Here is a 27,567-nt window from a genome sequence, read left to right on the forward strand (position 1 = left end):
CCACTTTTTTTTTTAAAGATTTCATCTGAAAATTATTGCTGCCTTTTGTGAAAACAAACAAGTTAATGAGTGGATTTCATATAGAATTCTGGTAAAGCTGAACTCCAGGAAACTGCAAAACACAGTCAAAACACCTACACGTGAAATGTAAAAGGATTTGTAACTGTGTCTTGTTATCCAGTTACAACTACATAGATAGGTTGTTGACCTCACAGGCAATACAGCTTGAAAGCCAGCATGCCTCAGCATGTGAGTGGACAAGGACAAAGAAGAGAAACACTGATGGAATCATCATTCTGTTCTCAGCAGTAATTATTTTCATACTTTTTTACTTAATGTACTAAAAACAATAAAGCTCTGCCTGGCTCAAAGTGCTGCCCCTCCCTTTCCCAGTCTAGATGATACTGTGCAGAAGGCTGCCATCAGGGTATTTGGGAGAATTGTACGTAAAAAAAAATATTTATTTTAAAGTGAATATGTAACTGCATTACCATGTAAAACTCCAAGCAGAAAAAAACTGCACTCTCTGTGAACTAAAATTCTTAGGTAATATTCCCTATTCTGACTCTAATTACTTCCTTCTAGCAATGATTAATTGACGGCTTGAAGACAAGCTAGTTTATTCAATACAAAGATCTCCTGTATCTAGTGGTGGCTGGTAACGCCTCCATACTAGTATCAGAGCCAATACAGAGTATTTTGGCTGAGTACTCGTACTCGCCAAGATGCTCCGATACTTAGCGGGAGGCAGATGTCCTCTGACCGGCAGTGCCATGAGGGAAATGGAGCTTGCTTCCCGGCCAAATCAGGAAGCTTGGCGGCGGGTAATGACTCAAGGCCCCGCATCTCCATTGGCCAGGAAGCTGGCTCCATGCTGTTTGACTGGGAAGCCAGCTTCTGGGCCAATTGGCACGGAGCCGGTCAATCAGCATTGAGCCGCATCACGGGACGTAATGATCCGCCTCCCTGAATGGCCAGAAAACCGGCTACCCAACCAATCAACATCAAGCCGGCCAAACAAACAGCTCCATGCTCATTCTGGGAAGCCAGTTTCCCGGCAAAACAGCATTGAGCTGGCCAAACAGCATATAGTCGGCTTCCCAAGCAATCGGGAAAACGGGTTCATGCTAGCGGAAGTACCGGTACCTACCGAAAGCTAAAATAATCGATGCTTGTAGTAGATAATGAAAAAACGGTATCGGTGCATCATCCCTAGTAAAAGGTAACATTTGTTACACTGTATAAATTCCCTTGCAATATGCTGACAGCGGTCTTCTGTTATCATCAATAAAATAGTATTCAAAATAGAAGCGCATAAAAGTGGTATATAACCATGATCATTTATAAAATGTTTCTGTTACATGACCACAGGTTTCATGCAAGTGATGCTAAAATGCTCATATATGTATACTAAAAGCTCTATCAAACTGTGCAGGGGGCTTTTACAGCGTTTTTTTCACCAGGTTTGCAACAGATCAGTCCTGCTATACAATAAACACAATGAAGGCACTGTGACTGAACCCATCAGCCAACCAATCTCTGGCTTTAAAAAGCATTACCTCTGGTCTGACAGTCCTCTTGTTAGCTAAAGATTTTAAAAGCTCTTCACGAAGTAGCATTTCCTCCTCCTCTTCTTCATCTGCAAAAGGAGGCTTAGGAGGCTGCTCCGGCTCCTCTGGTGGCAGTGGTGGAGGTGGGACTGACATTTCTGAAGAAGCTCCAGAGATCACGGAGCCGAACATTGAGACATCACAGTGATGCAGCTGGAAAAGTACACAATAAATCAGCAATCCAGCCACTGTAGTAACATGTTACTGAAGCACATGATCTGCTAACATCTGTTCAAGTTTTCCATAAATTCCTTAACTATATTTTGATAACTCCGTGCGGTTAATATATTTTCCAATAGTATTCAGTAGCTGTAATTATTTAAAAATTAATTTTTTCTTTTGAATATTTACATGCAGAACAAGATGTACAGCAAGAGTAAAAATCTTACAAACGTTTGGGCTGATTTACTAAAAAATCGAGAATATTTATTCAGAAAATTGTGTGAATATTCCCTTCAATTATCCAAATCATAAGAAAAGCTCATTTCTATTCATTTTGAAGACCCAATCACATGAAAATGCTTTTCACATAACTAAAGTGACTGGAGTGGATAACTGAAGTGAATATTAAACACAATTCAAGTAGAGAGTTTCAACTCCTTTAGCAAATCAAGCCAGATAACTCGGCTGTAAAATAAAATAAAAAATAGCAGCCTTGACACCTTAATAAAAAATAATGCTCGAGAGTTAAAAGAGAACTATGGGGGTAACCTTTTTCCCCCCATAGTTCTCTTTAGGGTCAACCTATACCATGTCCTTCAGTGACTCAAAACTCAGTATATAGTGGGCTACTGCCCACTAGATGCTGATTGTGCCATAGCCGGGATGGATCTTGACAATACTGTTGAGATCCACCCAGCTGCCTGATTGCTTCTAGATAGACAGAGCCCGTTGTCGGAGTCAGCTGTGCCCGCCCCCTGCCTCGTCCGTCCCTCCAGTCAGCGCTGGAGGATCAGGGAGGAAAGTGGGGACTGATGGTAACCACTCTGCAGGGAGACGATTGGGAAGCGAGAGGATTGGAGGTATGTTTTCACTCACTTCCCGATCAATAGAGCCAACCTGTGACAGGTTCAATGTCACCCCTCGGCTCAAACTATGGGGATGAGTTCTCCTTTAAGTAATCTTTTTGACCGATCGTGGTTTTATGATTTAACCCTTTGACTGCATGCATGATTATTTAAAATCACAGAATTCTATATTTTATGAAAGCAAACATACTGGAAACTAAACTGGTGCAGTTGTAATTCTTTATGTAACATGATGCTTGTCCAACCGAACCAAAAATGAATTGAAATTATCCTTCATACTTACAAACAATATAATTACCAATGTTTGGTAAATGTATAATTATAAAATGTGAAAAAGATCATTTTTTATTAGGGCTGCAACTAATGATTTTTATAATCGATTTGTTGGCCCATTATTTTTACAATCAGATAACAATTAAGTACCATTCTTAATTTAAAATAAAATACACAAATGCAGTGTTACAAAAGTTTACTTCAGAATAAAACTGCATGCACAATTTTTCGCTATCGAACTGCACTGGACCCCATTACGGTCCCATGGGTACCAGTGCAGGAAATCACACTGTGAATGGGAGGTTGCATTTGGGGTGCCATTGAAATGAATGGCACTGCAACAAACAGCAGGATTTGTCAGACCGAAATCGAAAAATGACTTATATCCCACCTTTAATAATTTTATTGTAAGCACATGGCGCTTAAATAGCCTTAGCCAGGTAATGGCTAAATACAGCAGGTAGTGGGCTGGTGTAATAGCTATTGGACTGCTTGCTGTGCCCTCCTCCCAGCATAGAGGAGAGATCTAGGGGAATCCAACAAATTTAATCGATGAGAATAGTGGACAACTATTTTCATTATCCATCGATTCGTTTGTTGCAGTCCTATTTTTAAAGATGGATATTTTTAATTATAAAAAATTAGATTGCGTCAAGTGGATACCAAACGCGTCAAGCCTAAAAACTGCCTGCACCCCTGTGAAACAGCGACAGCCATCGGTACCCAAACATTGTCGAAAGGCAAGGCTTTAAAACACGGATCATTAGAATTAACTGTGAATAATGGCCTTACAATTTCTCATATTCTGGAACGTGTTGCCATATGTAACTTGTGGAACAATAGTTATTTCTGCATGTAGTGGCATCATGACATACACGTTTAGGTATGAGCATAAACTTACTGGCAGGGACCTTAAAAAAAAATTTGTTTTTTTAATGGTATTTAAATGTAACTTTTCAAAACTATTCAGCTTTATTCTCATCACATCAGGAGTTAACAGCTTATTACAGGTGACAAGTTCTGTTTAAGGTAACAGAGGTCTATTAGATACAAATACTGGTGAGACCAATGTATGCAGCAAAATGACACTTACCCATATATCTGAAGAATACGGATCTGTTACACACAATGATGATGGTACATATCCCAAAGGGCTACAAGGAGAATAAGGCAATCTTGTTGGAGATGCCCCTAAAATGAAATCAATTTAACAGTTAAGAAAAATGGAAAACATCCGAGGGAGGTTGGAATTCTTGGGGAATATGGAGTAACTCACATACAACTTTACATTTCACGGTGAACATAATCTTAAGATAATTTGCTTTAATCACTTGGATGTCAAATCTAAGCAATGCAGCTATATTTATGAAATAAATTATTATAAAGAAGAGACTTTGTATTAGGCATGGAATTAAAGATAAATATTTGATGTTAAAGTCAGAATCAGAGTGTGTAAATATAATTAAAAAGCTGTTATGTGCAGAGGGCCGCTGCAAAGTATAAGCATGCTGTCTCCTGCACATAACGCCTAGTTTCTGGGCACTGAGGAGACGGAGAGATGCGACTCAACAAGTAGAGAGAGTACTCCAGTGACATCACCAACCCCTCTTTACTAGTGAACAGTCACAAAATGTCTTGTATTGTACAAGGCATTCTGTGATAGGAGGAGGCAGGGATGTGACGATCTCTACTCCTGCCAAAGCAAGACGACGTTTAACAGGAATAATCTCCCGATTTTCAATAGTGCTTGTGTTGTGTCGCTTCTAGCTTGAAAAAGTACAGGAGCTTTTTTCAGTCAGAACTGAACATCGCTTTCAATTCCCTCCAGTTTGAGGACATCCTTGACTCTCTCTGTGACCACTGACCCTGAGTTATTTGGCTCTGTAGATGACAAAAGGGCATATGAGTCCCAGGACTGACATCTCTCTCAAGGAGACTGGATGACTCATTGGAGGCCACTGAACAAACCCTCTGAAGGGCAAACTAGGCAGCCACCTAAGGCGCATCCTCGAAGCCGCCCCCCCCCCGTTTTTTTAAAATTGCAAACACCAATAGCAGGCTGGTTTTTTTACCCGCCCACTGAGCAGAGGAGCAGAACTGAGAGACAACTTTCTTTCTCGGGTCCACTCATCTGCTCAGTGGGGGGTTTCAATAGCCAGTCTGCTATTGGCGATTTAAAATAAAATAGCCAACAGCAGTCTGGCTATTGCTCTCGGCTGCTTACATTCACCTGTCACTTGCGGAAGCTAGCCGGCAGAAGAAAGGGGCCGCGTGTGTGGTGGGTCGGGGTTGCGTCACGGGTGAAAGGCTGAGGGGTGCAAGTAGCTGGTCTTGTCTAGTGCGCAAAATAGTCTAGTATCGGCACTGGGTACAATGTTGATTTGCTGAAGTCTTAAGGGTACAAGCACCTCCAACACCTTTGAGAATATCCGAGGGGCTGAAGACCGCCCGAACGGGAGAGCTCTGCATTGATAATGGTAAATGATTGGGCCTATCCTCATTCTGAGAAATTGTTGAAAAGCCAAGTGGCTAGGAATGTGAAGTTAGGCATCTCTTAGATCCAGCGTCCCCATGTAGGATCTGGGCTGTAGGAAGGGCCTGACTGGAAAGAGATTCCATCCTGAATCTCTTGTATTTCACTACAACGGTTAAGGGCTTTAAGTTAAGGATCAAGCAAAATTTCCGCACCCCATACAAAACAGGTTGGTAATGAGGGAACCCCCAGGCAGAAACTGCGAGATGGAGGCCCCCCCAGCGTTCCAGTGACGCGTTCCCCAGTTGACTGAGGAAACACAAAGACTGAGGGATTGAAGAAGAGGCGGGCTTTTTAAAATCTGAATGGGTGACGTGTTTCCTATGGTTTAGGGAGGAGACTCCATCTCCTGCAATGCTGTCATGGAAGACACTTTATTGCAAGTGTATCCGCACTTACAGTTTTCTCTTATTCGCATTCCAAAGTCCCACAAATCTCTTTTTAGTCTACTTGTGAAAACCACCTGATGCAGCTTCCTGTGATTGTGTGGCAACGATGCAGCACGGCACATGAATTCAAAGCAGAGTTGCCACTCATGTAGGCTGCTTTCACTACAGTGGGATGTGAAGATTTAGCAGGATGCACGGTTTCAGCATTCTCATTGTTGATTTACAAGCCTGTAGTTTGCCAATTAGCAGTTGGCCACCCCAAGTCCTGCCCACTGCTTTCTGAATAGGCAGCAGAGCCTCTGTTGCAGTGTGTGGGAGGGAGGGCATGAGACACAGAGGAGGATATGCCTCAGCCAAAGAAGGTAAAGGAAGTCTGTTTACTTTGATTGTGGATCAAAAATAGTAACTGAATTTGGTACTTATTTAGACTGTCATACAGCTTCCCGGCGGCTAGTCATTACACGACGCCCGGCTACTTTAATGTGACTTCCGGTATCGGACATTACCAGAAAAAAAAAAAAATATCTGAACTCTTGATACAGAAAAAATGGTATCTGTGCATCTCTACTTTACAGTATTTACATATTCTTAAAAAGTAGTAAACAGCTTTAAAGAAGAACTCCATGGAAACAAAAACAAAAAAAAACAAAAAACTTGCCCTTACAGTGAGGCTGCATTAGGCCTATAGGTCATTGACCTGCATTGGACATGAGGACGCCAAGGGACATTCCACAGCTAGAGCGGAGGGGGAAGAGAGATAAGCGCTGACCACCACGGGACCGAAGATCAGGCAAGTAAAGCTGCTTTGAGTACCCTAGACAAAATAAGCACTTACCCCCATGCAGTACGAGGATTGCCCCTTGCAAGTTACATTTTTCTTTTTCTACATGGAGTTCTAAAAGTTCCATAATCTGGGGCAGGTAAATGTTAAATTTTGATATAACCTTCACTTTTTTTACCAAACTTGCTACTCCTTATCTTTGTTCTTTAGTTAAACAGATTGGTCCTATTACTCTGCCCCTCTATTACCAGCTTGTTGAGGTAAGCCATCAGACTGCTAGGGAGCATACAATATTCAATACATCAGCCATCTCAGAGCTGTGTGGTAAAAAGATGAAAACAGGAAAGATGGTTTGGAGCAAGGGTAAGCATGTCCCCTTATACTTGTGTTCCTTATCCTGGATGCTGCAATCCTCAGCATTCCCCAGCTATCATATAGGAAGTAAAAATTACCTGGAGAGTTTGTTTCACTATCTGTGTCCATTGCAACCTCTTCATAGTTGTCATACTGGTAAACACATCCATAGTTCTCCAAAGACAGCTTGTCAGATCGTTTTTGATCTGCCTCAAAAGACTGAAAGAAAGAAGAAAAAAACTATTTTTTTTTAGCATAAATTTTCTTGACATATGCAAAACTGCAAGGAAATCCCTTTGACATACCATTTGGTATGTCAAACGTGAACATTGTGTTTTATACTCCACTACAGAACACATTAAAGAAGACACACCTTGCTCCGTTTAGTCTTTTCTCCTACAAGCTTCATGAACCTGTTATACTGTTCCTCCTGGTTGGAAAGGTCTCGAATTTTTCTGATTTCCTCTTCTCTCTTTCTTTTTTCTTCTTCTTCTGCCTGCTTCTTTTTCTCCTCTTCCTCTTTATGGTTTTCGGCAGCTTTTTGTTGTTGCAACTTTTTCCATGCTTTTGTTTGTTGTCTTCTGAGTGCCTGCTTTGCTATAAAGGAACATAATATTTAGTGTGTAGCTGCATTAAATTACTGAGAATGTTATTACTGGGTAGACAATGGGCCCATAGCCTAATAAAAACCCAGCTCGTGAATTACCTGCATAAGCAGCACTGTTGACTTTACGTGATGTAAATGAATTTGAACTGCCCTTCTGGAGCTCCGTCTTGCCCTTCTCCTTCTGGAGCTCCGTCTTGCCCTTCTCCTTCTGGAGCTCCGTCTTGCCCTTCTCCTTCTGGAGCTCCGTCTTGCCCTTCTCCTTCTGGAGCTCCGTCTTGCCCTTTGACAGTTTTTCTTTTCCCTCTTTCATTACCATTTGTTCCTTTTGCTGCCATTTTTTACTTGCAGACTGCAAAGCCAAAAGACGCAAATGAAGCTCCGACATCTCCTCTTCTTCCTTAACAGGGATCTGAAAAACAACAAAGCTGTTAGGTTATAAGGTTGTAATATATTTCCTAACCATTTTAAATCATAAACATTCAGTAGAGTACTCGCCCAAATACTCGGTATTGGCACTAGGGCCTTTTTCCTGCCGATACATCTGTGCATCCTTGCTTTATATCTGTGTCCCAGCAGGGAGGAGAGAAATTGTGACAGCCGGTTGAGCGCTGCAGGAGGAGAGCGCTGTGAGCGGCCCGGCGTCTCTCCTCCCACACCACTAAGCCTCCTATCACAGTTTGGCAGAGCGGTGTGTGGGCGGAGACATCCAGCGCTGTCACAGGAGGCTGGGCTTTCCTCCCTACACCGCTCTTTCAGCTTCCTGTGACAACGTGTCAGAGAGGAGAGCAGGCTACATACACTCAGTGATCGCTGAGTGTTTGTACATAATTGAGGACATGGTATGTTAACTATAGCCTCAATTATGAATGAGTGGGAGTGATCTACATCACCCCATCTTCATTAATAGTTGTAGTTAGTTATAGTAAACAAACATACCATGTCCTCATGTTATCAATGAAGAGGAAAACTCAGAGGATTCCTGTTCATTGATAACAGGGGACAGAAAAAGGTGATAGGAGGACTTTGTGCCCTAAATCTTTTTTTCTATTTTAAAAAGGGAAATATCAGGGATCTGTTTATACCCCCCATTATTTCCTCAAAGCCCCTAAAAGTAAAAGTAAAAAATAAATATATTTAAAGAAAAATGAAATAAAAATTAAACGTTTATAAAAAAAAAAAATTTGAAAACATTAATAAAAAAAAACATTTTCGCGATTGGTTTCGGCCTGACAATTTTTTTTATTTTGGTTTTAAAATTTCCATTTCGGTGCCCCTCTAATTGGCACCGACACTGGTATCGGTGTATCCCCATTTAAGACTGTTCTCAGAGACTGAAGAGAGCTGAACATATGGCAGTTTAAAGACTTCAGTTGCCATCCAATCACCGTTGTGCGAAAGATATGATTGCGATCTTTGAGCCAATTGTAGATCATGTGAGTAAATGGGAACAATTAGGATGAATATGGATAGGCAGAAGCCATCAAGAAGACTTGACACAGAAACTTTGCCCAGAGGACAACACTAAAGCCACACTCTTTAGAAAGTATGCAACCAGAAGCAATTCTCCCGAGAGGATATAAATGATTATTATGCTAGGATACATAACATTTTACTCAAGCTATTAGTTCAATTAAGAAAGAACTAAAAACATACCTCATTTTTGTCATCTGTAGTGTTGCTCTCGGGTGTAACTGTCTGATAAATGTCTTCAAGTTCTAAAAAAAAACACACAAAAAAAAAGATAAATAAATAACAGAAATAAGACATTAAAACATCTGCATTAAACATTTGCATTAACAAAAAGGAAAAACAAAAACACTGATTTTGGTACTCGTCATCTTTTTCCATGTACAGTGGTACCTCGGTTCATGAACGCTTCCGTATAACAATTCGGTTAGCTAACAGGAAGTTCAGCAAAATTTTGCCTCCGTTCGCAAACTCTGCATCGGGTGACTAACACGACCGCGGCCATCTTCCCCGCTCTGACACGTGGTCGTGTCTTCCTCTAGTTAAGATTGCGGTCGCAGACAGACATGGGCACACTTGCTGTGAAGCAGATACAACTGTGGCTTAGCAAGATACGAGATATTAGGCACATGGAAGACCTTACAAGTTCTCTCAGGGGGACAGGGGCCCATTTTCGAGCTACCGGGTTCTAGTGAGATGAGTTTACTTCTACACAAGATTATCTTAATCTTTTGGAATGAGGCTTCATGGTGGCTATATCCTCCGCTACCACCCCTCCTTCCCTTTCTCTTATTCTTTCTCTTATGGGTCCCCTTTCTCTATTCCTACCTGTTCGCTCTGTCTTCTGTCCCATCGCGCCCTCCTACAACCCTGCCTAATTTATGTACCTATCACCCCAACTGGCGTGGCTGCTGTGTGACTATACTAGTCAAGTTAATAAATATAGGTCACAAATGTGTGAATTGTTAACTAGGCCAGGGCGGGGCTGCACCGCTCAGTGATCGCAGGCTCTTTTCACATTTGTGTCTACCCAGTTTAACAATTGTCCAATGTGGACTTCCACAGGGCCTCTGGTGGTTGAAGCTGCATAAGTCTGCAGGCTAGTGTATTATACTTGTGGGGTTTATTTTTCTATCTGCCTTTTGGTTGTTGTACGGTTGCTGCGTCCACTGATTCTATGATGGGCGCTTTGCCTCCTGCTCGAATAACCATTGAATTGAAGGAAATTGTAGAAAAGCATGATCGTGGTAATCGTATGACTGATCTGGCCTCGGAGACAATCTCGACTATTTTGAGGAATAAAGATTCCATCAAAAAGGAGCTGATGTGGCAAAAGGAGTAATGTTGTTAACCAAGCAGAGAACCCAAGTACTGGAAGAGGTGGAAAAACTTGTTAGTGTGGTTGAATGAGAAACAGCTGGCAGGTGATAGTGTTAGTGAAGCTATGATCTGTGAAAAAGCCAGGAAATTCCACAGCGATTTACTGCAAAAAAAACAACCTCTAAAAGTTAATCTAGTGATGAATTTAAAGCCAGTAGACGGTGGTTTGATAAATTCCGGAAGAGAAGAGGCGTCCACAGGGTTATGCAGCGCAGAAAAAAAAACAAGTGACAGATTTTTAGGCCAAATTGACCCTGCAGCTAAGAGACAAAGAAGAGAGGAAACCCCTGAAGGAGATCTCTCTGATGTCCTTATGGAGGGGGACTCTCACTCCACCCCACCCACCTTCCTGTCCTCCACGTCAGAAGTCGCCCCAAGAAAGGTTAGTGTTCACTCTCTTCATACTGTACTTTGTTTCATATTTTTGTGGTAAAAAAAAAAAAAAATTGCATATGGTTCAGAATGGATTAACCTAATTTACATGGAAACTTATGGGGAAATTTGATGCGGTTCACGACCAATTCGGTTTGCGACCAGAATCGTTGAACCAGTTAAGTTCGTGAACCGAGATACCACTGTACTTTGAGGGAGTCTTTAAATTTCGGGTTATGCTGCCACCAACAGGAGGGTTGGACACAGGCAAACACCACATGCGGGGCAGACCAACAAAGCCCTCCTATTTCTAGCATGCCTAGGTTCTGTAGCAAAGTAGTACTGAGAGCATAATCAAACAGAGGGGTGAGAACTGGGTTCCCTCACCAGATTCCAAGAAAGGATCCAATATTCCAAGTTAAAAAAAAAATCTTATTTCCTTCCTCGTTCACAGAGGGCAACATTAACGCCAACAAGGGCCAAGGGAAAAAAAATCCTGGTACAGCCTGCAGCTCAAAGAGCCGGCTAAAGAGATACGCCAGCTGGCATCAGATGAGGCTGAAACATCCACCTGTTAGAACTTGAAAGAATATGTGAACAGAAGATCAAGTGGCAGCCAATCAAATCTTGGAAATAGCTGCTTGATGTTGAAAAGCCCAAGAAGCACCTCACAGAACTAGTAGAGTGCGTCTTGACAAGATGGAACCCGATCCTTGAAAACATATGCTCGGATGAAGGTCTGTTTGAGCCAGGAAGAGAAGGTGAAGTGAGAAACCAGTGCACAAGGTCCATCTGAGATGATAAAAAGGGAAGCGGTCTTCCTGAAAGAAGCAGTGGGTAAGTGATAACCTGTATAACCTGAACCACATCCAGACAATAGAGGGAAATTTATTTCTGGTGAACAAGAGGTGGACTGAGGGACAAAAGAACATTGTCCTAGTTGAGGTGAAATGCATACACTATTTAAGGCAAAAAATAAGTAGTATAAGGCCTCAATATTACCTTGTCCCTATGCAAAAATCAGAAAGCATTCCTTTTAGAAAAAGACTGCCAGTTCAGGCAAACGCTCACCTCACAGGTGATGCCTACCCTCAATAAAAACTACATCGGGGGGAGAGAAATATTGTGTTACAAACGGCAAATTCTAATGTACGGAGAAAACCAAATCCAGATCCCACGGTGTCAAAGGAGAATTGATAGGAAAGGGGGGGCAGGGGGGAGAAATACATAGAACACTAGTGCAAAGGTCTTAATAGAGCGTTAGAGGGCAGACGGCCTCTGAAAAAGCATAGAAATGGCAGACATATAACACTTGATAGTGCCAAACGCCGGTTCAGAAATCATTCCACAGAGAATGGGTAAAAGTAAGCAATCCAAGGCCGATGATAGAAAGTCTACTTTTCGCAAGGTTTACCCTGTTAGCATGAAAGGAATATCAGTCTAGGAGATGCACCTACATACATGCATACCACATCTGCCTGAATCAATCCGAAACAATGAGGACAACTTAAATGCTTTCTCATCTTGATTCTGCAAAGCACAGAAAGTTGAAGGGGAAGAAAGGCATAGATTAGGGTGTACTGATCCCTCCACAGCATCCAATGATTCTGCTAGAGAGGATCCCTGTACCTGGAGACAAACATGTTCAGTCTATTGCAATGGAGGCCAAGATGCCATGTTGCCCAACCTACGACACAGATCCTGAACACCTCTGGGTATGGAAGCAAAAAGTCCAGTTTTAGTCCTGAGATACCATCTCCTGCACAAAATCATCTGAGCATCAAGCTGTCCAAGCTTCCACACAGGTTATCAAATAATTTCCTAACTGTGGAGAGTGAGGAAGCACCTTTATGCTGAAAAAGCATTATGTGAGGATTTGGCAGACAGAGTGCCACACCTTGCGGGTGGATTGGCAGTTAATCTTGGAGGATCTCAATGGAGGTCAAGGGAGTGAACAATGAAATGGAAATGGCCCTTCCCTTAGGCTTCTTCTGCTGAGGAAGATGGCTTTTCTTGCCACCAGTAACATCTTTGATAATATGAAGAGCCATGTCTCAAAGGACATGTGGACCAAGCACTTCTTGTGCAAAGATCCCACAGTCCAGCACTTTTGCCAAAGTGTCCTATGCATATGTACTGACATGAAACATGTGGGAAGTTCGTAGCAAGCCATCAAAACTGAAGTTCAACTATAGCCATCTACTCCATACGTTCAATAAGCAAAGGGTCAACCACAGGAATGAGATTTTGACCAGATGACATCAGACATTGTTTGAAAAAGTAAAATCACAGCCAGGTGGATTTGGGTGAAGGTCAGGACCCACTAGAGAACAGAGGAGTTTAGAAAGGACAGCTTATCGATTTGGACCTTCAAGACGGGTGCACCCTCCAGCAGTATATATATTCAAGTTTTGCAAAAGGTGAACTTATTGTTTAAAAGTGGCGGTTTCATTAGTTCCCTTTTGTCAGGCCAAGAACATTTTTAGCAGGCAGAGATGATACCTGTTGATCTTACCAGAAATGCAGCCACTCCCTATGAGCTAAAAAGACATCACAATGTCTCTTTTGTAAGCTACAAGTCCCATAAATCCACCATGTAATGGAGATGAACAAAAGGCAGACATTTTTGAAGTCCAGTCTGTGTAACAACCATGGCAGCCTCCATAGAGACCACTGACATGAAGGGACAGAAAGCGTGCTATTCTAGCTTTACCAAGTGAAAGAATAAAAAAATGGGGGGGGGGAAAAAAGCCTAAAAAAATAAAAATAACCCACCTAACCCTAATAACTGGTAAGCTGTAATATACTAAATTTTTGCTTTTGAATTCAGACATTCTGGAAAGTGAACCTGTTTTTTGTTAATGGTAAACAATGTGGAACTCTTAAAGATAAATTTCACCTTTTCGAAAATTCAAGTAGTGTTTGGCCCTAGCGGCATCAAACTGTTTGATAAATTTAGACTGAAAAATTAAAAGCAGCAAGATGCAAAATTGTAGACCATTAAATCACATGCAGTCACTGTTCCGCTATTCAGACAGAAGCCGGCTATCTCAATAGATGACAGGGAAGATTCCTCCATCGACACTGTTTAGTGTGAATGGGGAAATCGACTGAATCTAAAGCTGGGTACACACAGATTTTTTTTTTTTGTTTGGCCTGGGATGCTGAGGGGGGAAAAAAAAAAATCTGAGAGTTCCCTCAATCCATGCTAACAGTGTCAAACAAATCTCCCGCTCTCTATTGATTGGCTTTTACTGAGGAAATAGGGCCACCCACAGATAGAAATTTCATCTGTGTACCCAGCTTTAGCATGTATGGCTAACATTGGGCAACACAACTCTTAAGCAGACATTAAGGCAGAAGTGTAGACAAAAATATGTTCTAGTTTTGAATTGAGTGGGAGAGAGCGATTGTTGTCTGCATCCCTCTTGGAGAGATTTACCCCAACTTTACCGCACATTATAGTTAGTTGTCCAAGTTGCCAATGACTGGCCCAACCTCACATGACACAGAATTAACTCTTTACCCACAGCTTACAGAAGACACTGTAGGTGGGCCTGTGCCTGGTCACACTACAGGAATTCCGATCCAAAAAGATAGGAAATGGCTATTACAGAAACTGTTTTACTCACCCAGGAGGAGTATTTAGTTTCTAATACAATGTATAAGATTCAACAGAAGGAATGAGACCTCAAGGCATAGGAAATGTAGCGAAAAGAACTATGAATGGGAAACCATCACCGTTCTCTATCATACCGAATGCAAAAACAAACAAAAAAAAATGTATACCTAGCTCATGAGTCTCAGTGTCACTGGTAATTACAGTGGGGTTGGATTCTTCCACAATACTTTGTTTCTTCTCATTAATGGGTTTTAATTTTTGTCTCAGAGGTTTAAGCTCAAAGGCCTGGAAAGTCTTTACTGGTAGTTTCTCCTCCACAGATGCCTCCAGATTCACAGCAGCACCAGAAATGCATTCTTCCTTAACAGGGGTCCGTACAGTGTTTTCCACAACACTTTCCTGTACATTACCATGTTGTTCTTTGAGAGCGAGTTTCTCATCCTTATTAATGGACTCAAGTTCCAGCTTTATCTGCTTATATTTTAAAAGCAGGTCTTCAAAGCTCTCTTCTTCATTCTCATTTTTGGATGAATGGCTAGATTTCCTAGGTGGAGACCTAACAACACTTTTAACTAAAAAGAGCGTTAAGGAAACAAAACTGAAAATAAATAAAAATAAATCACAGTCTTTAAATTGTTTTATGAACATGTGAAAGGACAGCTTGATATAAATAATCTCATCACTAAGAGGTGTATTTGTAAAAAAAATTGCAGACTCAGTTGCCTGCAAAACTGCATGTACATTCGTTCTGTGCAGATGGAGGCAGACAATTATTTTCTGCCATCCAGACAGTAGATCATAGACAAAATTAAGAGAGTCATTCAGAGTGGCACTGTGCCTTGTGATCACAGTCAATCACAGCATTCAGATGTGTTTACACACAGAAAGCCCTCCACTCTCACAATAGGTGAGGAAGGAGAGGAATGAGAACTGCTGCTTGAAATGTTCCTTGGTATAGTGACTTTTCTTTTTGACAGTATATACCAACATTGAGGCTAGGTTCACACTTGGGCGATTTACCCGCAGGATATCGCACAATACAGATTTGCATCCAAGTCTATGGAAGCTGTTCACACCTTTGCGATCTGTCGCGCGGTAGAAATCGCCTGTCGTGCAGGAGCTATTTTCGGGCGGTTTGGGTCTCAGACACCTCTATGCATTGAAAACCGTTCGGTTTTCAAAGCAAAATCGCATGAACAAAAACACGACAACCATTCAAAAACAGCTCACCAGCTCAATCGCCTAGGTGTGCACCTAGCCTTAAAGAAAATATATAACAGATGAAAATACATTAGAAATGAGTGAGAAATATAAGCAATCACAAATGTTTGGTCTTTTCATATAGTAACAAAATAAAAACGTGATTATTAAATGCCACAGGTGTCTGGAAATTTTTTTTATAAATAATAATTCCCTTGCGTACTCTATCAGTCAAACTTTCACAACACTGAAAATGGCATAGGAAAGGAAGGGGGTATAAAATACTGGTACAGAGGTGCTTACTTCACAGTTATTAAAAAGAAAATTAACAATAACCTATGCAGTCCATAAGGTCTGTTTCATAACCATTAACTAAACCACTTTAAAAAAAAAAATATTCATTTAAAAGAGAACTATGGGTTAAGTGTTTTTCCCCATAGTTCTCTTCAGAGTCATAGGATGACCTATACTAACCTCCTCCTGTGACCCAAAGCTCAGTATATCGCGGGCTATTACCTGCAATAAACTAAGAGCGCCACAGACGGGACAGATCACGACAAAACTGTTGTGATCCACCCAGCTGCGTGAGTGACAGCTGGCTATGCCCATCTAGAGGTAGAGCCAGCTGTGCCCGCCCCTACTCATTCATTCCTCCACTCGGCACTGGAGGATTGGAGAGGGGAAGGGGAGCGCTCTCTGACAGGGAGATGATCGGGAAGTGAGCGGATCAGCTACATGTTTCTGCTCATTACACGATCAGTAGAGTCGACGTGTGACAGCTTGTCACAGGTCGGATCTACTCTATGTTGATGAGTGGAAATCACTCACCTCGTAGTTCTCCTTTAAGTGTGTTCCATACCTGCAGGCAATTTGCACCCCCAGTGAAGCCTGCTCAGCTCCATCCTGTGAAGTTTCTAGGACAAGTCAGCTGTAGGACAATCAACCCTTAGCAGTACAGGAGCAACTGCTGTCCTTGTCCTTAAAGTGTACATCTAGACAAAAAAAAGTACATCTCTCCAAAACATACATGTAAAGTTTTATACCTTAAAAATGCTGCAACTACAGCTTGCATTTCAAGAACATCAACCAGCATTTTTCTGTACTTGCAGCATTTTAAAGAAAGAAAAAAAGCTGGGGAAATGTGCAAGTGTTGCAGAAATGTACTAAATACCGGAACATCCGGTATCAAGAAGCCAGAGGGGCGGGTAACGCCTTCCTGATTGGCCAGAAAGCCGGCTGCATGCTTCCTTGTCCCCTGGTGACGAGGGAGCATGGAGCCAGCTTCCCGGCTAATCCTTAATGGGACACAATTGATACTGAAAAACCGATATCGATGCATCCCTATCAGATGCAATGCAGGGCCAATAATCTTGCATTATACTTAAGGATGCTGAGGGACAGTCCTCGAGCTGGACCAGAGGGGAGTGGGACTCAGGTAAGTAATAGTGCAGTTTACCATACTACTAGACATAAAGGAGCAGTTAATACCTGCAATGTGCCTCACTGCAAGGGAAGGTTTTTTTGTTATACTCAGGAGGTAGGTTTTCTGCTTATAAATACTTTAGTGTCTAAAGAGTGAACTGTTGTCTGCTTTAACCCCTTCATGACTGGAGACTTACACTGTACATCCCCATTATGAAGTGCCCAAATGACTCATCACGTAAACGGTACATGATCAGATATTTGGAGCTGTCACCGTTCATTAATGCATGCCTCAGTATTGCAGCATCCATTAACGAAAGAATTAAGATTTTACAGACACCTGATCGCTGTTAGCGATCGAGTATCTGACAATGATAACACGGCTCTGCTATCACAGTTTTGACAGCTATGTATAGAGCCTGTGTTCGGGCTTTTTTTGCTACAAGTTTCTATAAAGCATAGAAACTTGTAGCAAAATCTTGAGACATTGTATCAGACTTCTGATCATTCTAGGAACGTTCAGAAGTATTTAGTCACATCTACTCCTGAAATGCTATTGGTTGTTCCTAGGTTTGGAGCAGCCTAATAATAATCAAACATTTAAAAAAATTATCAAGCAGTAATAGTGACTGCTTGATATAATTCACAAAAAAATTTAAATAAAAAAAAAATTAAAATATAAAAAATATATTTATATTTATAATTTTTACTATAATTAGAAACATTAACCCCCTATAATGAAAATCTACAGCTGAGCTGCAGGTTTGTTTTTTACCCTAACGGGTTAATTTTTTTAATTGAACCCCCTCCATGACAGCAATGTTCAAAGTGTGTCGCTGTCACAAAGTGTGACAGTTAGTGGCACATAGTGACAGTGACCATGTACTCCAACTGTTTAACCTGGTGACCACTATTAGCTTTTAAAGAAAAATAAATGTTTTGTTTTTTAGTCTCCTCTAAAAAACAATATATAATCCGTGTGGGTGCACTTAGTAAGAATGTATATTAATAATATTATTGCTGTGAAAATATCACACAGCAGAAATGTCAAAAGTGTGTCAGTCATTAACAAACGGGAAAAAAAGCAAAGTCATGAAGGGGTTAAAAAGACCCAATCTCCACATGAATATTAACGTTATTTCCAATTTAGGATCCACACTTGTTACTACTGTTGTACTATTAGCTTAGCAGCCTGCTTCTCTACCTAAATCATCTCTTTCCCGGCTATGAACTAACACAACCCTGTACATGTGCAGTGTTCCACAGCTGAGTGAGCATTATGGAGCTGACAGCTGCAAAGGAGTGTGTGACCTATGACAGTCACATGACTGAGCACTTGTAAACTGCAGCCTGGCAGTCTCATGGTGGAAATGGTAGTGGCACAGAGGTGGGGTTTTTTCTCTCCCATCCAAGCAGGCTGAGGGCTGTACTCAGTGTAGCTGATGCCATCAGGAGACATTCTTGCACTCAGCCTCTGCCATGTCATCTGCAGACAAAGCCTGATGACACAATATCCAGGAAGAGGTGCAGCTGCCAGTGATGGCTTTGTTAACAAATTACTTCAGTGGAGCTGCGCTAACCTACATAAATCAACGCAAGCTTAACAATTGCTTCTATGTTCCCTGTTCACACCACAATCCTGCTTTGAGGTGGGTTGCAATGCGTTGCGTTAAAAGACTGCAGACATGCTGCATTTTTTCACAATGCACCTCATGTCACCGCACCTTGCATAGAAGCAAATGAAATGTCATCATGTAAAACATTTACAGTGCCTTGTATGTGCACATCCATTTTGGTGTGAAGGCTGCTGTGAACGAGCACTGAAAGAAAAGAAAATGACAAACCCACATCCCATATACAACCCCGTATAATAAATTGCTTTGTTTAATCATCTGTAACACTACCTAACCCAATATGCCTGATGATGCTCCATACACATTAATAGATTTTGTGCTTTCAGCTTTCAGGCTGAAGGAAGAAAATCTAACATATTCCTCCATCCAGGCTTATTTTGGCAGTCGGCCCCATTGGCTGTCAAAATACCTGAACAGTGCCTGCATCTGACTGAATCCATGTGCTGTTCAACCAATGGTAGACAGTAGGGATGCACCGATACCGGTTTTTCAATATCGAGAACCCTTATTTTTTTTCCGGTCTTCACCAATACCGAGTACAAATACTGGTGCCATCTGCCCCCATTATCAGAAAGTTGGGCGACAGATCATGACCCGTCAACCAGCTTTCTGATTGCCTGGTAAGCCGGTGTTCTTTCGAAAGCACAAAGCCTTCACATGCCAGGGCTGCCTGGCTTCCTTACGAGTCATGAGGTGCCGTCCTGCATCCCGATTGGTCAGGAAGCCAAGCTGCCTAGGAACAAATGAAGCCGGCTTCCTAGCCAATCAGGAAGCCAGGCGGCACGTCATGACCCGTCTCCCGCCATCCTGATTGGCTAGGAAGGCGGCTTCACTTGTTGCTAGAATAAAGAATGTATTAAGAGCGCTACAACTGTGTTGAAATATACCGGAGGACTCACATTTAAGAAGTCATCTGCGAGAAGACGTCCGGTTGGGTGTCTAGGTGAATACAGACCTGGAGGGTCCAGTAATCTGGTGAGTGATCTGCCTCTGTCGCCGAGCGCTGCGAACGGAGGGACAACAGACTCTTGCACGGACTCAGCTGGCCAGGCTGAGCCGCTGTAGTCAGGGGCACTGTATGTCTGAAGCGCTGTGTGATGTCGGCTTCCTGTCAGTAGGCTCGGGAGGCAGAGCGGTGGTTCGTGTGGTGGCAGGTGCCGGCGGAAGTTGTAAAGAGGTTAAAGGAGTATTGGGGACTGATGCAAATTAGGTCGGTAGCTACGCGTTTCGAGGCAGAGCCTCTTTGTCAAGCAGTGATCGGCCAAAATAGGTCTATCACTGCAAGAGTCTGTTGTCCCTCCGTTCGCAGCGCTCGGCGACAGAGGCAGATCACTCACCAGATTACTGGACCCTCCAGGTCTGTATTCACCTAGACACCCAACCGGACGTCTTCTCGCAGATGACTTCTTAAATGTGAGTCCTCCGGTATATTTCAACACAGTTGTAGCGCTCTTAATACATTCTTTATTCTGTTGTACCACAGGGCTCCTCTCTGTTTTAATAGAGCTTGCACACTGTACCCTCCACCCTTAGATTACAACAAACACCAGTTTGTACTTCTTGGCAGTGCGCTTGATTTTGTCGTTCATATTCACTTGTTGCTAGGCAGTGTGGCTTCTCATTAAGTGTACACAGACAATTGTAAAGTATGGTGGTCTCTTTAAAGTACTAATGGCATAGAGAACCTGTGACTTTGCCCACTGGCTCCCAATCACCCAAAGGAGAAAACTCAAAACATTAACCACTTACAAAGTAATCCACAACTCTGCCCCCGGCTATCTCCAACCTTGTCTCAAAGTATCACCCTAACCGCCCCCTCCGCTTTTCCAAAGACCTCCTGCTCTCTAGCTTCCTAGTTAACTCCTGCCATGCTTGCCTCCAGGACTTCTCTAGAGTCTCTGCCATCCTTTGGAACTCCTTACCCCAACCTGTCTCCTATTCTGTCTGCCTTTAGGTGATCCCTAATGACTCATCTCTTCATGGAAGCATATCCTGCCTTAAATTAACCAATGAGCCATCACATTCTCAAACAATTAATTCCTACACAGCTACATCCTCATGTATCATTTGCCCCTCCCTTTTAGATGGTAAGCTCTCATGGGCACTCTCTCTTGTCTGTAACTGTATTGTCTACCTTATATTGTGGAGCACTGCACAACTCCTATATATTTAACACACACAGGTCTCTCCCATGACCCTCCAGCCAGAACTAGGCTTTTGAGCAGTGATCCTTCTACTTGGTAAGGTTATGTCTAGGCTGTCAGCAGAAACCTTATATCTCTCAGCCATATCATGGGGGATGGTTACCCTGGCTGGAGCGCTGTATGGTAGACTCCAGCTACAAGGAAGGATACGTCTTCGAGGGGACGGGGCTCTCCAGCTGACCAGCCTCGGTCCGCCCGGCTTTATGCTCCGCTCTCCCCACTCTCTGTCCCAGAACCTGCCGCCTCTTCCCCGTGAGCGAAACCGTCCCAGCGTGTCATAACTGCGCTCCCAGAACGAGGGTCTGGAGGGCGGTGGGGGCTGCTGTGGAATTCGGGGGGACGGCCGGTAGCCATGAGGCGGCCTCTGCGGGCGAGCCCGGTAGGGGGGGCGTGGGGGCCCTCGGCTGCTGGGCCGGTGGCGGACATGCTTGGGGCTATCGGGTCGGACGCTGTCATCGCTGATCTCGCCGTCCTCCAGCTCGCCTTCCTCCCGCGGAGAAGCCGGGCGAGCGGCCATCACGGACATGGCGGTCAGGGCCACGGTGTACACCCACAGGAATCTTCCAGAGTGACAAGGCGACCAGGAATACTCAGCGTCTCTTTCCACTGCGGAGCGGAAGTCTGGAAAAACCCAGGCCCCACCAGAAGAGAAATCTCGCGAGAACTCCAGCATACGAGTTACGTCACTGCGTGCAGGGAAACAGGAGGAACACTACATTTCTTTCAAGTCACGCGATAGAGCGGAGACGTAACACGCATATAGCTGATGAGAGAGGATTCAGGATTGATGTCAGCCTATGTAGAGAACAGTTTGAAGCAGAGGTGGTCAACGTTCTTCATATACAGGGCAAAATAATAAACAATAATCCGCAGTATTAGGCTTATATTATTGTGTTCAGCTGTCATACAGAAATGTCTCATAATTAAAGGGCAACCCCAGACTCGGCTCTCTAGCGCACCCACTCAACCTCTCTTCTCACTTTCTCTGTCTTTAGTCTTCAGGCTTGTCATATGACATGGAGGGTCCCTTTTTTCTTCTGATCTCCAGGCGGTGGGTGGTCCTGAATAATGCAAAGAGAGGTACTGATGTGATTACATCAGCTCCATTCTCTGCAGCATTAAAGGAGAACTATGGGGTCAGTGTTTTTCCCCATAGTTCTCCTTAGGGTAACGGGAGGACACAAACTAGCGTCCTCCCGTTACCCTAAGCTCAGCGGATCCCGACCTCGACGTTGAGATCCACCCAGCTGCGTGAGTGACAGCTGGCTCTGCCTATCTAGAGGCAGAGCCAGCTGTACCCGCCCCCTCCCCCATTCGTTCCACCAGTCAGCGCTGGCAGATCGGAGAGGGGAGTCCAGCCCCTCCCCCTGTCACGGCAGAGAGTCGTGACAGGATCGAGAGGTGAGCGAACCCGGTATGTGTTTGCTCACCTCCTGATCTACTGAGCCGACCTGTGACAGTCTCATTGTCACAGGTCGGCTTAGAACTATGAGGTGAGTGGAAATCACTCATCTCATAGTTCTCCTTTAAGCCTGTGACACACTGCATGCAAAGCTGTCAGGCACAGAGCTTCGCATGCAGTGTGTGAGCGGAGTGCAGCCAGATGATTGACTGCATCTTCAGCCAATTGGCTCACGTGTAGCAACCGGATGGAGTTTGCATCGTGACACGCGGGTTTATACGCGCGAGCTGAGTAGCTGAATATGAAAATATTAATCTCGGCACGCTCAGCTATGCGAGCTCTCACAAGCTGACGTGTCGGGGAGAAAATTACATGACACACTGCATGCGAAGGCAGCACACCACCGCTCTGCGCTGCTTCGCGTGTAGTTTGTCACAGCCTTTAGGCCTTGTGCACACGGCTGGCAGGCCCTATGCGTTCAGGGCAGTGCATAAACTCTTGAGTCTTAGTCCTGGTTCACACCTACAGGGTTATTTACAAAAGGGTAAAGTTTGGAGAAGACAGGAGACGTGAACAATCTAGGACAGGGGTCCTCAAACTTTTTAAACATGGGGCCAGCTCACTGTCCCTCAGACATTGCTGGGGGCCGGATCATAGTTTAAAAACAGGGGGGTGCCACAACGCCACGCCCCCTCCCGTCCCAGAACAAAGGGGGAAAGTTAGTGAGCAATTGCTGTGCGTTCCAGCAGCTGCTGCTCTGGTGTGAATAAGCCCTTATTTAGAGGGTATATATAAATATTTTTAACATCTTCTTTAATAAACAAAAACATTTTTAATACAATTCATTTCTCTTAGCCTGGGACATGTACTAGCATGATTTCTTATTATTTTCTACAGCTCAAGTATTTGTTATTTATTACAATGAATGGGCATGTAGACTGCCCTGTCTTACCTCTCTACAGCAGCGTGCAGCTTTGGGAGAGGCAGAGAGATGATATCACTTCATATCCCAGTTCTCTTCTTATTGGCCGTTCTACAAGGGCCTGTGCTGGCGTGCACCCAAAGTTGGAGGGGCGCAGCCTGTGTGTCTTCCCTGACACCTAGGCGGGGCCGGCGGCATGGCGATCTCTCCCTGGACCCCGCCGGAGGTCGGGCGGCTGATTGATTGCTATATGTTGTTTAGGGCGGCTGGGCCTATTTTAACTGCTTGAAGACCGCAGTGTTTATACCCCCTTCCTGGCCAGGCCATTTTTCAGTATTCAGCGCTGCGGTACTTTGATTGATATTTATTCTGTCCTGCAGCGCTGTACTGAAATGAATTTTATACCATTCTTGGGGACAGATAGAGCTTTCTTTTGGTGGTATTCAATCACCACTGGGGTTTTTATTTTTTTACTATATTTCAGGAAAATTACAGAAAAAAATGTCAAAACAAAAAGTTTTTTTTTACATTATGTTAGGAAACATTTATTATCACCCACTTTTTTGGTAAAATATAAAAGTCGGGGTCACGTCGGGTAAATAGACACCAAACATGTCAAGCTTAAAAATTGGGCGCACTCACAAAAAAACACCATACCCAAAATTGACCATAGGCGGCGCTTTAAAAACTTTTACAGCTCATCAGTTTAGTGTTATCAGTGATTGATGGCCCTAAAATGATTGCTCTCACTGCGACGTTCGCGGCGATATGTAACATGTGCGGCGATATGTAACATGTGCAGCGTAATGGGTGCAATCGTCGTTTTCGCAGCTCACCCGATGCATGTTTGCATGCGTGTATGTATGGGTGGGGACTTTTAAAAAAAAAAAATTTTACATTCTTTTTGATGTGTTACTTTAAAACAAAATGTAATCTTTACTTTTGTTTCCTATTTTTTTTCCACTTAACTTTATTGCTATTACATAGGGGGCTAAGAAACCCCCTATGTGATAGCAAAAGATGTGACAGGTCCTCTTCATGGAGACATCAGGGGTCTCCAAGACCCCTAATGTCACCTAGGACCCCCCTGAAGAAGCTGATGAAGCAGAGATCTGCTCCATCAGCTTCTCTCCAGCGTCTGAAGTTGGAGAGTGACACAAGAATGCGGAAGTGATGTAATATACAACACTTCCGCATTCTTACAGCGGAGAGGGGAGCGGAGGGAGGTCTTGTACCGACCTCCCTCTGATTCCCTGTGACAGAGGCACTATGCTGGTCCCGGGCTCAGCAGAGCCCGGGATCAGTGTGACAACGGGAGGGGGGGACACGGGCCAACCGCCCATACAAGCGATACGCCGGCTCTATAGCTGGCAGAACGCTTGTATGTTAACAGGCATCACTGCCTGTTTTTAAATTTACTGGATTAAAGGAGAGATTTTCCAAATCGGCTATTTTGGCCTAGATTGTTCACTTCAGCCTTCTCCAAACTCTTCACCCTTTTGTGAATAACCCTGCTAGTGTTTTGTAGCGCTTTTTCTTCTGCCCTAAGAAAAGAAAAAAAAACACCCAAAACAAAATCCCATTCATTGCTATGGCCATGTTTTCATCTGAGTGTTTGTTGTCGTGTAGCAAAAAAACCATCGCTGGAAAAAGTACATGAGCTTCTTTTTGTCAGAAAAAAGGAGAATTATGAGGCGAGTGACTTTCACTTAGCCTCATAATCTGAGCCGACCTGTGACAATGAAACTGTCACAGGTCGGCACTGTAGATCGGGAAGTGAGCAAACACATACCGTCGCTCGCTCACTTCTCGATCTATCCCTGCAGAGAGCCGTAACTGTCACTCACGGCTCCCTGCAGGTATTCCTCCCCGCTCCGATTCTCCAGCGCAGACTGGCGGAACGGACGGGGGAGGGGGCCTGGATAGGCAGAGCCAGCTGTCAATCCCGCAGCTGGGTGGATCCCGACAGCGATGTCAGGATCCGTTCCGGCTGTGGCCTCTCAGTATACCGAGAGCTGTAGCTTTGGGTCACGGGAGAACACTAGTTTGTGTTCTCCCTTGACCCTTAGGAGAACTATGGGGAAAAGCCCTAACCCCATAGTTCTCCTTTAAGCCCTTCTCATTAACATCAATGGGCCACAATCCGCTCACAAAAACGGGCAACTTTTATGCGCATAAAACACACAGAAAAACCATGCATAGAAACGACCAAGGAGGGGCTACCCCTGCACTGCAAGCGTTAAGTGCTCATTTTGTCTAGGGACAAAAATAACAATTATATACACACCCGAAGCTCCGAGCCGATCAGCTGTCACAGCCCTCCCTCCAGCCTGTCTCCTCCTACACTGCAACATTGGACTCTTCCTCAGCATCCTCACATCTATATACAGTGGTGGGAATTTACCAAAACTGGAGCACACAAAATCTGGAGCAGATTTGCACTGCAGCCTTTAATTTTCAAATCATTGGTTGCCAAGGGCAACTGTTCCAGGTTCTATTTGCTCCAGTTTTGATCAATTTCACCCAGTGTGTAGAATGTGATGATTTACTGGACCTTAGACTGCTGCAGAGGAGGGAGAGACACTGGAAGGACTGTCTAGGAAGAAGGCAGCTCTGAGCTTTGGGTTAGTATAACTTTTTTTTTAAACCCTAGACACAAACGAGCACTTAACCCTAGCAGTGTGGTGGGAAGCCACACTGCAAGGGTTAATAAAAAATGATTTAACTATTTCGTACTCTACCCAGAGCTATAACAAGAAGTTTTGACTTTAAAGTAGAACTGAAGCCAGAAGAAAAATGAAAGCTTATAACCTTTGTCAGCTTTTTTTTTCTTTTCTTTTCATCATCTGTGTCTCATTGGGGAGATTTCCCTTTACTTCCTGTCCAATAGTGAAAACAGGAAGTGAATTGAAATCCTTCCATAGGGAGAGAAATACTTGCTGGTACGCAGGGTCCCCAGAATTTGCGTCCCCATTGAAGATTTCTCATCTATCCCTATCCAAAATGTGGGATTTGTTTGCCATTCAGATAAGTTTTAGCTTCACTTGCACTTTATATGTAATAGTGCTTACTAGAGAGGTCTAAAAATCAGAGTACAAAGAGAAACCGAAGGATTTGGTTCCAAATATGAAACAGATAAGATCTCTGCTTGAGTGTCGGACTGCCCTAATCAGCACACTGAGATATGAGGTCGGAAAGCGTGCTGCTCTGAGGACCGGAAGTGTCGCGCTGAACTGAGCTTGCTGCAATCAGGCACCCGGAAGTGTGTTCGTTATTGTGGATGAAGGCTACAAGAAGTGTTTACACCCATTAGACTGGCTGCAGCATCATTATAACACGGGAATGGGCAGCGGAATGTGTTTGTCTGAGCCACTTACGAGAAGCTTTTATATCCAGGTGCGGGGAGAGGGGCTTCGTTCTTACGTAGTCTTTCTTTTTTCATGAAATGGCCGTAATAAGCAATTGTGCGCTGTCTTATTTATTACATCCACCTCTCTGTATCCACACACGGAAAAGGAGAATGCATGGGATGATTGCTTTTAGTATTCTGAGAACCTTCTGTTCTTTATCCTGCTCTATGTAGGCTTTCTGAATAAAAGACAGCGGTGGTAACCAATAGCAACCTGGTTTCCTGCTTTTGGAGTCAAATCAGGGAAAGCTGGATTGTGACTGGTGCCTGTTATTGGGACATTCTGACCTGATGGGTTGATCCCATAATCTTCTGATTTTGTAATCCTGTTCAGTCTACTGTTGTACTTGCCACTTAAAGTGACATTAAAGGATATCCCCCCCATGCTAGTGTATGGACTTAGTTTAAATGATGCCTCTTGATCCAATCTCTTCTTCTTTCCAGTAGTTTTCAGGAGTCCCTCCAGCACTGATGCTGCTCTCTGATCCAGTGCTGACTGCTGTGTCTTCTGTGTCCCACTTCCTGATGGTGTGAAATATCGTGAGGCTTGTTTGGGGCAGGATTAGCCATTTGTGCCAAACTTTGGATTCTTGAAGTGGAACTGCAGTCAAAAAATAAACTTCCCCCTAGTCTAATCCCCCTCCACTTTTTTTCTTCTTCTGCTAACCCTACCCCCTGCCACTATTCTTGCATAGGCGAGAGTGACGTTTCACTCTCCTCCTGGTGCTTCCTGGGATGATGATGTCGCATATCCTGGGAGGCAGGATCCAGATTGATATGTAAAGAAACGGTACACCAGATCTCCGTCTTCACATGCTCAAGACCTGGCGCCACATTATTGGGGGGAACTGACTGCAGGAAACAGAGCGAGGCAGCCAGCTCCCTGTGATGTAATAAAGAAGATGGCAATGTGAGACGGAATGTGTAGCAAGACAGCAGTGCCAGAGAAGAGGGCAAC

General features: G+C 43.6%; 2 protein-coding genes across 2 annotated transcripts in view; one reads left to right on the forward strand and one right to left on the reverse strand.

Annotated features, from left to right (window-relative positions):
• The window catches only part of ZFC3H1 (zinc finger C3H1-type containing), an 80,837-nt gene extending 59,302 nt beyond the window's left edge, over positions 1 to 21,535 (reverse strand). The window contains exons 1-9 of the mRNA XM_018558061.1: positions 21,027 to 21,535; positions 14,584 to 14,988; positions 9,229 to 9,290; positions 7,801 to 7,984; positions 7,675 to 7,695; positions 7,342 to 7,565; positions 7,067 to 7,187; positions 4,005 to 4,102; positions 1,560 to 1,763 (exon numbers count right to left, since the gene is read on the reverse strand). Coding sequence (XP_018413563.1) covers positions 1,560 to 1,763; positions 4,005 to 4,102; positions 7,067 to 7,187; positions 7,342 to 7,565; positions 7,675 to 7,695; positions 7,801 to 7,984; positions 9,229 to 9,290; positions 14,584 to 14,988; positions 21,027 to 21,402 — 1,695 coding nt within the window. The 5' untranslated portion in view covers positions 21,403 to 21,535. The remainder of the gene's footprint in view (positions 1 to 1,559; positions 1,764 to 4,004; positions 4,103 to 7,066; positions 7,188 to 7,341; positions 7,566 to 7,674; positions 7,696 to 7,800; positions 7,985 to 9,228; positions 9,291 to 14,583; positions 14,989 to 21,026) is intronic.
• TMEM19 (transmembrane protein 19) overlaps positions 6,389 to 27,567 on the forward strand; it is a 39,152-nt gene continuing 17,973 nt past the window's right edge. The window contains exons 1-2 of the mRNA XM_018558062.1: positions 6,389 to 6,400; positions 13,508 to 13,520. The gene's annotated coding sequence lies outside the window, so the exon portion shown is untranslated. The remainder of the gene's footprint in view (positions 6,401 to 13,507; positions 13,521 to 27,567) is intronic.

This window comes from Nanorana parkeri, unplaced genomic scaffold (assembly GCF_000935625.1).
Source record: "Nanorana parkeri isolate BGI_ZX_2015 unplaced genomic scaffold, ASM93562v1 scaffold318, whole genome shotgun sequence".
Classification (NCBI taxonomy): domain Eukaryota; kingdom Metazoa; phylum Chordata; class Amphibia; order Anura; family Dicroglossidae; genus Nanorana; species Nanorana parkeri.